This window comes from Ahaetulla prasina, chromosome 1 (genome assembly GCF_028640845.1).
Source record: "Ahaetulla prasina isolate Xishuangbanna chromosome 1, ASM2864084v1, whole genome shotgun sequence".
Classification (NCBI taxonomy): domain Eukaryota; kingdom Metazoa; phylum Chordata; class Lepidosauria; order Squamata; family Colubridae; genus Ahaetulla; species Ahaetulla prasina.
In genome coordinates, this window is record NC_080539.1 from 144236783 (window position 1) to 144255167 (window position 18385).

At 38.9% G+C, this 18385-nt stretch overlaps 1 protein-coding gene across 1 annotated transcript in view; it reads left to right on the forward strand.

The window, feature by feature from the left end:
• The window catches only part of CSMD1 (CUB and Sushi multiple domains 1), a 1133931-nt gene that overhangs the window by 525241 nt on the left and 590305 nt on the right, over nucleotides 1-18385 (forward strand). The window contains exon 4 of the mRNA XM_058177365.1: nucleotides 15700-15894. Within this exon, the coding sequence (XP_058033348.1) occupies nucleotides 15700-15894 (195 nt within the window). The remainder of the gene's footprint in view (nucleotides 1-15699; nucleotides 15895-18385) is intronic.

An 18385-nucleotide genomic window follows, 5' to 3' on the forward strand; every position in this document is an offset into this window, starting at 1 on the left:
AAAAGAACAGAACTCATGAACCGTAGTCCTAAAAATAATAAAAGTCAAGGCAGTGTTCTTCGTTTAAGATTTCCCAGTATTTGTTCGCACTGCAGCATTGGCAAAATGGCAAAGAAAAATAAAGAGACTTTATTTTGTGATTGGGGAGGGAAAAAAGGATCTGTAATTCTGCAAACAAAGTACCGGTATATGTTGACAATGGTTGCAAGTGTCAGAACAGTTGAACAAATGCAAATACTTCTTGGGCTATTAATGCGATAAAAATTAAAACGTGTTTATTCTGTGTTCCATTGTTTGTGAACAAAATATCTGAGATGTAGGATCAGCCGTTCTACTATTATTTCTGAAAAAACCTTCACCAGCTAAGATCTTTGAATGGCAGATACACATCTGAACTTGCACTGTTACCTGTATCAGTACCTACATGTAGTCCTTGATTTACAACCATTTGTTTAATGACCGTTTGAAGTTATAACAGCACTGAAAAAAATAGACTGATGACCATCACAGCATCTCCATGGTCCATGTGATCAAAATGTTGGCCACTTGGTAACCATCATGTATTTATGAAAGTTGCACTGTTCCAGGGTCATGTGATCCCCATAGATAACCTATTCAGCTGGCTTGTAACAAGTAAAGTCGATGGTGGAAGTTAGATTCATTTAATGACCATGTGATTCACTTAACAGCTGTGGCAAAAAAGGTCATAAAGTGGGCCAAAACTCACTTAACAAACGCCTTGCTTCGCAATGGAAATTCTGGGCTCAGTTGTGGTTGTAAAGTGAGGACTACCTGGATTACAGCCGCACTGCAATAACTAAGCAACCTCTGTAAAGTACCATTGTTCCTTTAATTATACCATGTTTCCCCAAAAATAAGAACCTGTCTTATATTTTTTATTTTTTTATTTTGTCATATCAGTATATATAGGCATTAACATGAAATGAATTAGCTATATAATATATAAGCATATATATGAGCATAAGTATGTAATAACTATATTAATTGGATATAATGAAAAGAAACAATAGGACAGGAACGGTAGGCACTTTTGTGCTCTTATGCACGCCCCTTACAGTCCTCTTAGGAATGGGGTAAGGTCAATAGTAGATAGTTTTTGGTTAAAGATTTTGGGATTTTGAGAAGAGACCACAGAGTCAGGTAGTGTGTTCCAAGTGTTAATGACTCTGTTACAGAAATCATATTTTCTGCAATCAAGTTTGAAGCGGTTAACATTAAGTTTAAATCTATTGTTTGCTCTTGTATTGTTGCGATTGAAGCTGAAGTAGTTTTCAACAGGAAGGACATTGCAATAGATGATTCTATGAGTTAAGCACAGGTCCTGTCGGAGGCGGCAGAGTTCTAAGTTTTCTAAACCTAGGATTTCAAGTCTGGTGGCATAAGATATTTTGTTGTTTTCAGAGGAGTGGAGAACTCTTCTTGTAAAATATTTCTGGACACGTTCAATTGTGTTGATGTCAGACATGTGGTGTGGGTTCCAGACAGGCGAGTTGTATTCAAGAATTGGTCTAGCAAATGTTTATATGCTCTGATTAGTAGTGTAGTGTTTTGGGGAAAGAAGCTACACAAGATTAGGTTTACAACTCTTAGAGCCTTTTTTGTGATGTAGTTGAAGTGGGCTTTGGCACTTAGATCATTTGATATAAAAATTCCAAGGTCTTTAACAGGGTAGGGGTCATCTGTAAAGTAATATCCATCAAGCTTGTACTTAGTGTTTGGGTTCTTTTTTCCAATATGTAAGACTGAGCATTTGCTGGTTGAGATTTGGAGTTGCCAAGTTTTAGACCATTCAGATACAAAGTCAAGGTCTTTTTGAAGGGTAGTTGTATTGTTGGTGGTGTTAAATAGTTTGACATCGTCAGCAAAGAGAACACAATTACTTGTAATATGGTCACAGAGATCATTAATATGAAGAGTGTTGGTCCAAGAACGCTGCCTTGGGGAACACCACTTTTAACAGGAACAGGATTTGATAGAGCATTGCCTATTTCAACCACTTGTTGTCTGTTAGACAGAAAAGCAGATATCCAATTGTGAAGGGGTCCTGAAATGCCATAGGATTTTAGTTTTAGGAGAAGTTTATCATGTACTACTGAATCAAAAGCCTTACAGAAGTCTATGTAGATTACATCTATTGCTTTGCCTTGATCAAGATTTGTAGTCCATATGTTTCTGCAGTGAAGAAATTGTAAGTTACATGATAATTTTTTTGGACCCTGAAATAAGCACTTGGCCTTATTGCCATGTGCTCAAAAGCACGATTGGGCTTATTATCAGGGGATGTCTTGTTTTGGGGAAAACAGGGTATTCTGTTTCTTCTCAGCTTCATACTCTTGGGCCCGGAAATGGTTTAGGCCATATTTGCTTGGTTGCGTTGAAATTAGTTTGCATATTGTACAATCTAATCAATATGTAATGCATAACTGCCTTATATAATATAATGTGCCTTTTACCCTAGAGTTAGTAACTTGCTCTGAATTACAATCAGTACGTCTAGTGCAGGGGTCAAATTCAATTTCATTGAGGGCCGCATCAGAGTTCTGTTTGACCTCGAGGGGCTGGGGGTGGGCATGGCCAGCTCGACCTCACTCATGTTGGGGGAGCCCGTGGTGGCCCGAGCGCTCTGCCAGCGAAAACAGGCTCCTGAGCGCTGTGATGGTCTCCTGCAACGCTCTGCCAGCGAAAATGAAGCACGGGAGGGCCACGGGCGGCCCTCCCTTGCTCCATTTTCACTGGCAGAGGCACTGCGGGCTGGTCCTTCACTGTTTCCAGGGCAGCCTGGTGGGCCACATTTAAGAACCCCACGGGCCAGATCTGGCTCCCAGGCCTTGAGTTTGACACTCCTGATATAGAAGATTAATATATTTAACTGATCAATATTTAACTAATCTAGAGGAGGATTAAGCAACCCTTCCTATATATGGCAGTTTCAGTTTTGTCCTATTCCAATCTACCACTCATATGGATTTCAGCCCACTGTTGAGACACCTTTCTAGAACTTTTTAAGTCCTTTTTCTCTTTTAAAGTATTACCCATCCTTTTCCTGATAGGGGACTCATGACTCCAGGCATGGAATTCACTCTGTGCTCTAGCTCTATAGACAGGGTTGTAACTTGAAAAGATGCCCCCTCTCGTCCCCAACAGAAAATGGGTGTTTCAGGTAGGACCAACACCCGTTCTCAGCTTTGTGTGCTCTACAGACTTATTAAACATGGCCATAATTCCTTGGCCCAAATGTTTGCTACCCATAGTGAAAAACAACAGACCCAGGATAGATCCTTGTGTCATTCTAGGGCAGTCCTTCCCTCTGGTGATATTCCTCAGGTGCACTGATTCAGCCTCTATTTCTCTAACAATATTATCATTCTATTTTCCCATGACGACTTTGGTGAAGATGAAAATATATTGTCCATTGCCTATCTGTTTGGCCCATAGCTCTCTCAAAGAATAGGAGAAGGTTAGTTTGGCATGATTTATTTGTGGCCACCTTGTCCTGAAGCCTTTGGATTGTAGCATGTTTATCCAAATGCTCACAAACATGGTCCTTGACAATCTGCTTGAAGGCCATGCTCAATGCAGATGTCAAGCTGACCTACCTGTGGTTTCTCATGCTATTGTCCTCCAGTCTTCTAGCATTTGGCCAGGATTTCTCATTATTCTTGAGAACAATTCTGTAATCATCTCACTATTTCCTTCACTACCCTGGTATGCTATCATCCTGCCCTGGAGACCTGGATTATCTTAAAATACAGGTAGTCCTCGACAAACAGCTACAAATAAGCCCACAACTGTCTGCTAAGCAAGACAGTTAAGTTTTGTCCCATTTTGTGACCTTTCTTGCTACAGTTCTTAAGTGGATATCTGCAGTTGTTATGTTAGTAATATGATTGTTAAGTGAATCTGGCTTCTCCATTAACTTTGCTTGTCAGAAGGTTGCAAAAGGTGATCATGTAACTCCAGGAAATGCAACCATCATAAATATGAGTCAGTTGCCAAGTGTCTGAATCTTGAACACATGACCATGGGGATGCTGCAATGGTTGTAAATGTGAAAACCAGTCATATGTCACTTTTTTGTAGTGCCGTTGTAACTTCTAACAATCACTAAATGAATGCTTTTAAATCAAGGACTACCTGTAGTTACAGTCTCTCTTAGCGTCATTTCCCTTTTGAGATAAAACAAATGTAAAAGAGAAGTTAAGATATTCTGTCTTCCTGTTAGCATCCAGACTTTCTCCTTTGATATCTCCTTTGCTTTTGTCTCCTGCCCACTTAGCAGTTTGAAAACATGCAAATGCGAGTAGATAAATAGGTACCACTTTTGTAGGAAAGTAACAGCATTCTGTATACCTTTGGCATATAGATATGCTGGCCACATGAATACAGAAAGAGTCTTTGGACAATGCTGGCTCCCTCACCAAGAAATGGAGATAAGCATTGCACCCGAGAGTCAGACACAACTGACAGGGAAATCTTACTTTTTAAAAATTATTTTACCTAGTTTGGGTAATGAAATATCTGCAAAAAACAAAACAAAACTAAAACTAAAACAACCAAGTTCAGAGAGCTCCAAGGACCTCCTCAAATATAAAGAATTTACCTGAACAAATTAAAAGAAGAAAACCAATTAGAGAAAGTACTTGAGCCATTAAAAATAAAAAAAAGCAAAAGGGATATAATAGAGGAGGAGAAATACACCTTGCAGAGAAATAGAAGGGATTTCCTGCCTCTCTATTTCCTGCCTCACCTGTAAGGAAAATTCCCGAGCCTGTACTGACTTCTCAGGGAGTGAATTGGTAAAAAGACTGTAAAGCAAATTAGAGGATATATTCCAGGACATCTTTTCCAACCTAATGCCATCCACTGGAGAGTTCTTAAAGATCTCAAGTGTAAGATTATTGACCTCTAGCAAAAATATGTAACTTGTCTCTCAGGTTGGGCTCAGTGCCAAAGGGCTGGATGGTAGCCAATGTGATACCAGTTTTTTAAAAAAGGGATTGTGGAGATCCAGGAAATTAGAGGCTGGACAGCTCTTTACTGCCATCCAGTGCCAGATGTTTGCAGCCAAGAGATGATAGTTTAAATGAAGCACATAGAGGAACAAGCATTATTCAATAATATCCAGTTTCTTTATAGACGTGAAGTTGTTGGGATGCAGATTTGGAACAAACAATCAAAAATACTTCATGGAATTCATAGTTAGCTAGCTATTGCAAGAGGTGATGATGTCCACTAACTTAGATTTTTCTAAGCAATCCCCATAATAAAAGGGGATTGAATACATCTATGGTCAGATCAGGGGTGAAATCCAGCAGGTTCTGACAGGTTCTGGAGAACTGGCAGCAGAAATTTTGAGTAGTTTGGAGAACCAGCAAATGCCACCTCTAGCTGGCCCCAGAGTGGGTGGGAATGGAGATTTTGCAATATCCTTCCCCCAGGAGTGAGGGGGGGAGAATGGGGATTTTGTAGTATCCTTCCCCTGGAGTGGGGTGGGAATGGAGATTTTGCAGTATCCTTCCCCTGCCATGACCACCAAGCCACACCACACCCATGAAGCCATGCCCACAGAACCGATAGTAAAAAAAATGTGGATTTCACCACTGGGTCAGATCTATAAAAGACTATTTATCTTGAAATCTCAAGGTTACTGTCATGTTGGGGATGGGAGCAATGTAGTGGCCTAGAAGTGGAGCTCTCACCTCACAATCAAGAGGCTAGGTGACAGCAGATACTCTCTGGACACAATGAGTAATTGTCTGCTACAAACTCTGCACAAGCATCAGGAAGGGCATTCAGCCAGTAAACACTCGAGCTCCATTCAGTTGCCCTGACTCCAACCCAAATAAAGGGATTACAGGGTCATTAAAAGAAAAAAAAACCTGTCAGGTTGGGGATCTGCATATTTCCAAGTTCAGTTAGTTGGGATCTTGGAGGTTATAATTACAGTAAAACATCTTATGGACTAAAATGCACCATGCTTGATTTATTCATAATTTTCAAATATACAGTGTTTTTCATATAGGATTCCTTTCTTATTTTGGTTTAACCATTTTTATGATATCATCTCAATTAATTCAAAATTACCTTTATAATTCAGGATTTTAAAGATAAATGCTGCATTAAAGATAATAAAGAGAAAGCACCATTAAACAACTTATTTCACAGCAGAAAATCACTGCCATAAAATGCTTTCATTTCATTCAGAAGAATGAATAAATCATAAATTCTTCTACAGAAATTGCATGTTTAAATAAGGACAGGTGAGGGCTGTGCTTGCAATAAATCTTCAAGGTTCTTCAAAAATCTGGGTTTTTAATTATTTAATAAATCTCAACCTATGTTGCATACCCCTAAAATTCTACTGAAATTCAGTTGAGTTACATCTATTGAAATGTACTTATGCCATGAATCAGATGTGGCTTGAATAATGAAATATTTGCCTGTGCTGTACAGCTGTATGATATGTCCACCATAATACATTTTTATTTAAAATCTGAGATTGCACAGCTGGTCCTGCATACCAATTTAAATATTGTTTCAATGTTTTCTAAAAAAGCAGTTAAATAAACTAATCAGGTTTGATCTTGACAGGTAATTGTATCATGTGAACAATTCCATTTTTTGAAATTAAACTTAAAATCTCTCATGCTATCTAGCCTTAAACTTGCCAGATAGAGATTTTTTTTTCTCTGTCAACAGCTGTGTTCATATGGGAACAATCAGTCAGGGATCAGAGAAGAATATCCATCATTTTATCACTCTCCTTTTCTCTTGTAAAGAATCTAAAAAAGAAAAGAAAAAGAGAAAAAATATGAGAGAGATGATTTAAAGTGAGATAGTGAGTGTTGGAAGGAGTTAGTTTATTATTATTGCGGTTGGTCTCACAGTCGGCCAGTTGTTCAGAATGGATCTGGCATTTTTATCCACTTTCAAAAACTTTCTCAAAGACCTGGGGTAATGTTGATGTTTGATGGCGTTAAAGGTATGATAGAAGAAGGAGGAGAAGAGGAGGAGGAGGAGGAGGAGGAGAAGGAGAAGGAGAGGAGGAGGAGGAGGAGGAGGAGGAGGAGGAAGAAGAAGAAGAAGAAGAAGAAGAAGAAGAAGAAGAAGAAGAAGAAGAAGAAGAAGAAGAAGAAGAAGAAGAAGAAGAAGAAGAAGAAGAAGAAGAAGAAATTTAAATTTAGTAGCTGGAGCAGTGGGTTTGGTGCAGTGACCCAGAACACATAGTTGTGGTTGATTGTTATCAGACTGCTGACTCCTACATGAGGCAATCTGCACTGTGATTGGTTGCTCTGGGTGTGTAGAGGGAGTTTCCCTTTTTTCTTCCCTTTTTTCTTCCGTGTGCCTTGTGTGCTGTGTGAGTTACCTCATGATGCTCTTGTTTGCCTGACTATTTAGTTTGATGTGTGTGTGTGTGTGTAAAATATATTTATTTATATAAAACTACAAGTTCAGTGTCTCTGACTACCGTTAAACAGCTGCTGTACAATTCCCCAATAGCAGGGGTGAAATCCAGCAGGTTCTGACAGGTTCTGGAGAATTGGTAGCGGAAATTTTGAGCAGTTCAGAGAACCAGCAAATACCACCTCTGGCTGGCCACAGAGTGGGGTGGGAATAAAGATTTTGCAGTATCCTTCCCCTGCCACACCCACCAAGCCATGCCCACAGAACCAGTAGTAAAAATTTTGGATTTTACCACTGCCCAATAGGTTATGGGCCCAAAAACACCCTGAAACACCAGTAGTTTCTCTGAGGTTAAAGTTTCTTCGTGAATCTGAGGGAGGTTGAGGATGATTGGCCTGTAAAGATAGCACGATGCTATCGGCTACAGAATTGGGAGGAGGATTTCCTTTGGCTCCTCTTAATGAGAATAATTATCTCTCATAGAGGCTAAAGATGGAGATGTTGTTTAGAGTGGACCTGGCATCTTTAACTACTATCAAAACTTTTCCAAAGACCTGGGATAGGCAGATATTGATGTTTGATGGTGTTAAAGGTATGGTCATAGAGGAGGAGGAGGAATAGCAGCAGGAGGAACAGGAGGATTTAAATTTGCATGCCACCCAACTATCAACAATTCTGGGCAGCACAAAGAAACAGACAAGACAAAGACAACAGACAAAGAAAATACAGTAAAATCAATAAAACAAAATATAAAAGGTGGCTTGGACGACCGAGAGGAACCGGCAAGTTTCTCGGAGGTCGGAGGAAATCCCTTCAACTCAACAGTGGGGGAGATGGCTATGGCAGCCATCACTAATCTGGGGCAACCCGACCAAGTTATTGTTCTGTCCCCCCACCTCAGACATGTGAAATGACTCAATTAGCTGGCAATTTAGTCCACAGCAGTTATCAACTCTGGCAGCAAACCAGCGAGTGTCTGCCAAGGTTTTCTTTTATCTTCCTTGATGCGTGTCAGAAGCTCGTTACTGGAGCAAACCAGGAAGTCAGGAACAAAACAGCAATCCAAGCCAAATGCTCAGTCAAATAGTTCAGCTCAAGTTTTCTCCAGTCAGTTTGATTTGTCTGTCATGAAGTAGTAGAGCAGCCCCTCCTGCTTTTATATCCTGTGGGGCGTGGCTCTGTGACTCAGCACTTTCTAGGCCTGTTCCACCCCTTCTTCTGTTGTTCTGTCTACGAAACCTGGGATCTAACCAGGACTGATTGTCCAATTGGAGCATTGGAAGGGGGCAGGGGGAGATACAGGAGACAGAGGCCTCGTTACTTCCTCCACCTGAACTGAGGTGGAATTGAGCCAGAGAGGCCGGCCCTGCGGAGTGGAGCCTTGACGGCCCTTCCCCCTCACTCTCTGAGTCACTCTCTGGCAGGGGGCCAGTTATTGAGCAGGAGCGGAGAATTGGATGAAATATTGAAGCTGGGTGAGTGAATACCAACTCACAAAAAAGCACTCTAAATTTGACATTTGCAAAAAAAAATGGGAATAGTGGCTAATTTGAGACGGACTGTAAACATAGCAAAACAAAAGAAACAGAAGCAGTACCCAAAGACCCGAGAGAAATTTGACTTAAAAAAATTGAAGTAGAGACCCCTCAAACAAAATAAAACAAAAACAAAAACAGAACCCCTAATTAAAGCTGGAAATTTGGACAATTTGGAAACTTTTAAAACTGGTTATAGATTACAAAAAGGGAAAAGGGAAAAAAATGGAGGATTTAAAATTGCAACGTGGTGAAATATCTCTGATTTTCTTTTTCCTCTACAAATTGGAATTAAGTAAATTTAGATACGGATTTTAAATGGGACTAATTGGGGAAAAAAAAGTTAAAGCAAAACAAGGCGCGGCTCTAAGTAAAGGAAACAAAATGGATATCTTCGCTAACTGTGGATTTGAACTGTTGATGTTAAAGTGACAACCAAAGGCTTCTATTCCTAAGAGTATTCCTAAGAATATTCCTAAGAGGACTATAAGGGGCATGCATAAGAGCACAAAAGTGCCCACCATTCCTGTCCTATTATTTCCTTTCATTATATCAAATTAATATAGTTATTGCATACTTTTGCTCATATATATGCTTATATGATATGTAGTTATTTTATGTTGATGCTTGTGTATACTGTTGTGACAAAATAAATAAATAAATAAATAAAAAAGGTGGAAGAGAAAATTACAAGGACTAGCGGTTATTGTGGAAAATTTTTCTATGGCAGTGATAAGGCTCGTGAGAACCAAAAGGGAGGATTTTGTCAATAAACTGTTTGACTTTTATAAGAATAAGAAGTACAATTTTAAAAAATGGCACAGAGAATAATTGAAATGATGAGAAAGATGTATATGACTTTTAAGCAAGAAATAAAAGAAATAATCACAAGACCATATGGAAAACCGGATCCAGAAGAAACAAGAGCTGCTCCGGAACTGACAGCAAACAAAGAATCCATGAAGCAAGAAAGGGCATTGGAAGAGGAAGAAAAAAATACTGATGATGAACTATTAAGTGATTATGTAATTTTAAAACAGTTTAAGGGGAGAGGCGAAAGAATCGTTGGAAAGGGGGAAAATAAAAAGGGAAATAGCACAAAGAAGCTGATGAAAGTAAATGGAAAAATACTGAAAACAAGAAGGGGGGGGGATAACAAGGTGGGAAGGAAGGAACAAGGGAAGAAAGAAGGGAAGGGAAAAATACAAAGCCAAAGGACTACACAGGGATCAACAGAGAGAAACAAAAAATGGGAGAAGAGGAAAAAAGGAGAATGGATAGAAATATAGGACAAGCAAAGAAAGCAAGGAATTTTAAGGGAAAAAAAGGGAATTGAAATAAATTAAGGTTGAAATATTAATGAGATGGGAATATATAAATACTAGACTTTTTGAAATAATGGAAATGCCTGCTTGTTTTTTATTTTCTTTATAAAATTATGAATAACAGTTTTAAAATGTTCATTGAAATGTAAAGTGATGACTGATGCTGATGCTATGTAGATTGGAAAGAAAGAAATTAGTAAATGGGAATATAGGGTTTTAACATAAATGGGAAAAGACAAAGGGGGGGGAAGGGATTGATTCAGCTAAAGATTAAAGTTGGGGATGGAGGGTTAGATTAGAATTTTTAAGAGAAATGCAAATAGGGAAATTAAAAAAGGGGGAAGGAAAATATATTGATAAAAGCATATAAGAGGTGTTGGAAAAAACTGAACTGGATGTAATCATGTACCTGCCTGATATTTTGTTCAGAAAAGATACATTGTATGTTGTTGTTTGTGTGTAAAAAATAAAAAAAAATTCTCAAAAAAAAGAGATAAAAGGTGGCAAGTGGGATATAGTGAAGGATCTTACTGTTCTGTCCCCCGCTCGCCTCCGTCTGAGCAATGGCTTAATTAGCTGGCACTATCAGTTCTGGCAGCAAACTAGCGAGCGCCCGCCATGTGACTCTGTTATCTCCCTTGATGCCGATGAGTCACCCAGGAACAAACAGTACTTCAGCTCTAGTTAAGCAGTTGATTTGCCTGCTACGAAGAGGCATAGCAGCCCTCGCTGGTTTTATATCCTGTGGAGTGTGGCTCCATGACTCAGCACTTCCTAGTCCTGCCCCACCCCTGCTTCTGTTGTTCCCGCCTCTCCTGCCTACAAAATCTAGGGTCCAGCCAGGCCTGATTGCCATCAGCCGGGTCTGGAGACGTGGCCTGGGGGGTGAAAGAGTCAGGGAATGGAGGCCTCGTTATCTCCTCCACCTGGCCTGCCTTTGGCTCCTGGAGCTGAGCCAGGGAAGTCGGTGCTCCCGAGGTAAGTCCTGATGGCCCTTCCCGCCCACTTTCCAAGTCACTTTCTGGCAGGGGGTCCGGCTCAGGGGGCGCAGACACAACACTTACCCTCTTTCACCAAAGGCCTTCATGAAGAGCTCACAGCTCTTCTAAACAACAGCAGAGTGCTGGCCACCAAATCTTGGGGACATCTTTTTCCAGAGGGCAGATGCTACTACAGAGAAAGATCCCCAGAGATACCTTGAAGGAATGCATTCCAACCAGGCAGGATTCAGTCAACCCGGCAGATGTTATGGCAGACAGGTGGACCTTCAAGTAACCAGACCCCTATGCCATATATCCATGTTTTCTTTTCTCTAAAATACATTATATGCCAACTCATCTGTACATTCATACTTGGCCTGATTCATAAATAGATCTTTTCACAGTGTTTTCCATCCATTGATAAACACTCCCATCTCACTTGCTCTATCAAAAGAGCTTCTGAAGAATTTTCCACTCTTCCTTTACCTGCATTCCAGTACTTAAAAGATCGTGTCTTTGGGTACATGAGGAGAAAAGCATGGGGAACCCCATTTGGGGAGAACAAGAGAAGGGAGAATTGAGAAGGTGATAACAAATATGGTGCACAGGAAGTGAGGAAAAGACTGATGGAAATCCAAAAAGGATAACAAGAAAGTGAAACGGCAATGCATAGAAAACCAGACTGGGATAGGCATACAGATTATTTGAAATGTCATGTAGAAAACATATAATACTGATATGAAATAATAGTTGCTATTATTCATGTGAGCAGCCATTTGCAACAGTAATTTCAGGCCAATATTATAGGCATGAATGCTGGAGTGATACTTTCTTATACCAGTGTCTCTTTAGATTAGGCTTTCCTAATACGATGTGAAATATAGGCAAAAGATGTTGCCACCAGTTTTACTATATTGTTTATTTCAAGCCAATGTGCTTTGTTTTGTATTTTCTCCCAAACTATGTTATGGTTTGGTTGTATAGTGTTTTGCTAGGTATCTCTTTTCTTGTTGTAATCTCTGAAGTTAATGTGAATTTCATGTGGGATTTTGATAACAAACCTGAAAGTGGTATTTGAAAGATATATCAAAATCTTGTTAAATCAAAATTGGCTGATCCATTTGTAATTTAAAGGTAAATCATTATTACATAGACAGCGATGCAAGTAATGGATATCATTTTTCTGACAGTTATGGACTACTGTGATTATGCAAAATCTGAAATGTGCATCCAGCCTTTGCTTTTATATAGAATAATGCAAAAAATTGAACTTCGATTATATAAGGATGTAACATCTCATCTTTTCATTCATTCCAATCTTCGCAAATATACATACATACATACATACATACGTGTGTGTGTGTGTGTGTGTGTGTGTGTGTGTAATTTCCATGTTGGACTGATGCTTAAATGAATGCACGAGACGGAATCAAAAAGGGTTTTCCAGGACAATCCAGTCCCGTTACTGTTATGGAATTGGAGAATGCAAAGACTTGGATTTTAATTTCCACATTTCCTGCCTGCTTGTTCCTTCTACAATATTTGATATTCTACACCCCCAAAATCCTTTTAGAGTGAAACAATCTTCCAAGGTTAATGCTGAAGGACTGGAACTTAAACCAAACCAACCATCCTGTGATAGGACAGAGGACTGACTTTGTAGATTTGGTTGATCAGACGGTAGTAATGTGTTGGGTGCACCAGTGGGATTCACTTACCTTCCCTACTGGTTTGCAAATGTGAGCACGAGCGTGCGCTGGCTTCGCTCGCATGCGCCACCTCTGCACACGCACACGGCCTTCTGTGGATGCACATTGCTCATGCATTACATCCAGGCTGGTGGGCGGATCCTCCTGCAGCCGCCACTACCGATTCGCCTGAACCGGATAGAACCGGCTGAATCCAACCACTGGTTGGGTGCATTTGGTAACCAGGATTAGCAAACAAATGAGTTAGAAAAGGAGAAAATTAAGATTGCCAAACACTCTTTAGAAAGGAAATTTTGTTTTCCTAAACAAAATTTAGACCTTGGAGTTTTCATATCAAATGATCTAAGTGCCAAAGCCCACTGCAACTACATCGCAAAAAAGGCGTTAAGAGTTGTAAACCTAATCTTGCGTAGCGTCTTCTCCAGAAATAGTACACTACTAACCAGAGCTTACAAAACATTTGCTAGAGCAGTTCTTGAATACAGCTCACTTGTCTGGAACCCATACCTTATTTCAGACATTAATACAATTGAACGTGTCCAGAAATATTTTACAAGAAGAGTTCTCCACTCCTCTGATTACAACAAAATACCTTATGCCACCAACTTGAAATCCTGGGTTTAGAAAACTTAGAACTCTGCCGCCTTCGACATGACCTGAGTTTAACTCATAGAATCATCTATTACAACGTCCTTCCTGTCGAAGATTACTTCAGCTTCAATTGCAACAATACACAACAATAGATTTAAGCTTAATGATAACCGCTCCAATCTTGACTGCAGAAAATATGACTTCAGTAACAGAGTTGTTAATACTTGGAATATACTACCAGACTCTGTGGTCTCTTCCCAAAATCCTCAAAGCTTTAACCAAAAACTATCTACTATTGACCTCACCCCATTCCTAAGAGGTCTGGAAGGGGCATGCATAAGAGCACAAGCGTGCCTACTGTTCCTGTCCTATTGTTTCCTTTCATTATATCCAATTAATATAGTTATCGCATACTTATGCTTATATATATGCTTATATATCGTATAGTTATTTCATGCTTATGCTTATTGTTGTGACAAATAAATAAATAAAATAAATAAATACACGGGACTTTGATACATCTAAGCATTTTTGAGGAAAATTTCTTTCCTAACTGAATCCACCATTGGGTTGGTATTAACCATGTGGAAGCTGAATTTATCACTGAAGTGCTTTATGTAAACCAATAAATGAGTATGCCAAACAAGCATGGCCACTTGATAGAATTTATTTGCATAGTACATGGAAATGTACTATGCAGATCCCTCACATCCTGGACATAAACTGTTTCAACCCCTACCCTCAAAACGACGCTATAGAGCACTGCACACCAGAACAACTAGACACAAGAACAGTTTTTTCCCGAAGGCCATCACTCTGCTAAACAAATAATTCCATCAACACTGTCAGACTATTTACTGAATCTGCACTACTATTAATCTTCTCATAGTTCCCATCACCAATCTCTTTCCACTTATGACTGTATGACTGTAACTTTGTTGCTGGCAATCCTTATGATTTATATTGATATATTGACCATCAATTGTGTTGTAAATGTCGTACCTTGATGAACGTATCTTTTCTTTTATGTACACTGAGAGCATATGCACCAAGACAAATTCCTTGTGTGTCCAATCACACTTGGCCAATAAATTCTATTCTATTCTATTCTATTTCTATTTGCAAAAATACACCGTCTGATTAATGTGCTTTGACTTTAACTGATGTCAGATAACATCGCCTTTTTCCTGGGTCACTTTCTGTTCAAATGGAGATGGGAGGAGAACAAAGCTTGATCATCTGATTCTGAATGAAGAAAATCCAGTTGTTGTTAAGGCAAATCCTGTAAGGTCTTAATAAAAACATCATTCTCCAACATATGATATATAAGAAAATCAGATCTACTTCTATTGCCATATAGAACAATCGTAATTACACGTGGGCATGATTGTGTTCCAGATCATCATATAAAGTCTGATAAAGAACAAAGTTAACTCCTTATTTTATAATTGGGCCTATATAAGATATTGTAGTCTAGCCAACAACTGTAGACTTTCTTGAAGTTTTTCTTTCTATATATACATACTTCCTAATCCTGCTTAGTTTGTAGGTCTGAACAAGTTAGCCAAGTACTATAATCCTCTGAAGCTTCCATGTAAATAGTTCCAAATTAAATCTCTGCCTTCCCAAATCCCTATCATTTCACTGTAGCTTATATGGGGGAAACTTAAGTGGTTGATGGCGATGTTTGCTTCGGGCTGACCTCTTACTTGACATCATATGCCAGTCAATCTTCTTAGGCAATTCTGTTTGCAAACTGCTCTATTAAATGTTACATAGTAAGATAAATAGCATTGTACCCTGGCCATATCAGATTGAAGCAAATAGCCAAACTCCAATTGATTTTTTTTATAGAAATGCATCAATTGTATGCATGCTGCAATACAAAGGTGGTAAATAGCTAAAACAACTAACATACTTTCTCAAGTATAAAATTCAGGAAAACTATATATTACAGATTTAGATCTGGCATGAGAATTTTTGACATTTTAATTGAAATTTATTTGCTTTGAATGAAAGCAGAGACGCAAAGAAAAAAGAGACTTATACAAGAAATCCTTGACAATGAAAATGTATTGGGAACATTCTATTGTGCTAAATCTCCTTCTCTCTCTTTCTCTCTCTCTTCCTAATAGTGCTACCCAGCCATACCTGTGGCAACCCCGGGGAAATACCTAAAGGCATTCTTCATGGCACAAGATTCAATATTGGAGATAAAATTCGATACAGTTGCATTGCAGGCTATATCCTGGAAGGCCATGCTGTGCTGACATGTTTCATGAGTCCTGGAAATGGAGCATCATGGGATTTCCCAGTGCCATTTTGCAGAGGTAAGACTTTAAAAATAAAACAAACCTTGTCGTGGAGATGTGAACCAACAACATAATAAACAACTATGCTGACATACCTTCTTTGTCACTGAGCTAGCATACCCTGAGCCAGGAGAAATACATGCCCATATGGTGTTCCCACCATAAATGAGCACAGCTAGAACCAGGTGCTTGCGATAATCTCTGCTGAATAAAACACAAAATGTTGTGCTTTTAGAACAGATGTTACTCTTTTAATGGGAGTATCCACTTCCCAATCTAAACCAATTCATTTATACAGGAATCAATTCCAATTTTGAACAGTTATGGGTATTCAGGATAAGGTAACTTGATGAAAATATAGTATAAATTGAGTTGGAAGCACAGGCAACAGGAAAAGGAACAAAACAGAGAAGAGTTTGGAGATTATATTTTATGTGGCCAGCTATGAGACAAATGATTGATCCCTTCACTGGGAAAAAAAGTATTCATGGCCCTGATAATAAGCTGGCATGCTTTCCTCTGGGGTACTGTTCTGCAGTGAATCCCCAATTATCTTCCAGTAGCTGGATCTTTTGGTCTGAACGTCTGAATGTTTTGCAATGACCTTAAGGAACGTGAACATTTCAGGAAATGAAACACAATAATATATAATCAATTGAATAGATGCAGTTCCCTATTTCTCCAAATTTTCCCATCAAGTCCTCAGAGGTAGAAATAGGTAAGCACTATTGCAAAAGAGGGCTACTTATATGTCACAAGAGAGCCCTTATGGAGTCCAATTGTGTCTTTCTGGGGAAAAATGACCAGTCATCCCAATGTTTGTTTGTTTTTTCATCCCAATGGTACTCCACATAAATACTTTGATTTCCTCCACAAGGCTGCTGGCTTTTTCCACATATGGATACCCCAATCCTAAGGACCGAGCTCCTAAAATACAGAGCAAATGGCTTTACTATTGCCTCTTTTCTCTCTCCAGATGGTCAGTAGGGAAGTACTTAAAGCAACATCTGCCTGGTAACCATGCATGGACAGTCCCCGAGACACTTAAGGTGGCACATGTAACACCACAGAACTACATTTGTTGCCAGTTTGTTTCTGTGTCGAATTCAAGATGCTGATTAGTACCTTTAAAGCCCTTGATAGCATGAGACCAGGATATCTGGGGTACCATCTTGCCCCAATGGGATTGGTTTGAACTGGCAGAAGAGGCCTTCTTTGAACTCCATTAGCCAAGGAAATTTGGTCAGTGAGGTCAAGGAGAAGAGCCTTCTCTGCCATGGCCCCTGTCCTTTGGAACATCTTGCCTCTAGACATGAGAGCTGCTCTCCCCTTCTTGGGAGGGCCTTAAAACCTGGCTCTGCTGGTTGGCTAAGGACCCTGATGAAAGCATGCTATGCTGGAGGTGGTTGATTGAGTGGTAGACAAAAGTCCATCTCCTGACTATCTGTGCTCGTGCTTTTAACCTTTTATTTAATCATTGCCAATCTTAATTTTAATGTTTTTAATTTTTTGATGTTTATGCCCTGACTCACTTGAGACAGTGAGACAAGCAGCATATCACTTTGGCAAACAAACACACAAACCATCCATCTTCTTTTTTCCCCCTGTTGATTCTTTTTCATAGTAAGAATCTTTTTTTTAAAAAAAATCTACTCTTCAACAAGTCACAATATATATGAGTGTTGCTTGGTGGTCTGAAGATACTTAAGGAAACGGTACTGCAATGTTTCAATCCACAGAAGCTTAAAATATCAGAAAAACATGAAATAAAACAATTCTAATTTTGTACAATATTAAGACATTTGCAGCATCTGCTGTGAAGCATATGAACTCAGCCCCCACAGCACCAGTATACAATTCCTACAGGAATTCATCATTAAATAGGATCTTAAAGTCCTTAATCATTATTATGCTTTTCCTTTCAAAAATAATTTACAAAAAATAAATTTAGTTCTAGTGTTAATTTGAATGATAAGATTGCTGTTAATAATGAAGAATGGAGTTTAGCAAACTCTGGCTCTAGTTATGAGCAAGTTCATTTAATCATAAAAGTTGGAAGCCAAGTCACATTGTTTAAATACAAAATTCTTTCTTTCTTTCTTTCTTTCTTTCTTTCTTTCTTTCTTTCTTTCTTTCTTTCTTTCTCTCTCTCTCTCTCTCTCTCTCTCTCTCTCTCTCTCTCTCTCTTTCTTTCTTTTTCTTTTTTTGCAACAATGATAAACTCAGAAACCTATTTTCTGAGTGGATTTGGTGAGCATATATCTTTGAATGGAAAAATATGAGGTTAGACTGAAAACAGTGTAAATTTTGAGATAATGCAAGAATCAAATTAACAAGCAAGTCAAAATTTTAGATTTGTGCCATATAATTATCTTTAACCAAAACTAAGCAAGTGGTGTGCTTAGAACTGAAGCCTAATGTTCAACCAATATCATTGAAAAACTAAAGTAGTTAAATTCAATTTGCTTCATTTCATTTAAAAGCAACTCTTGTCTAGTATACTTCCTTA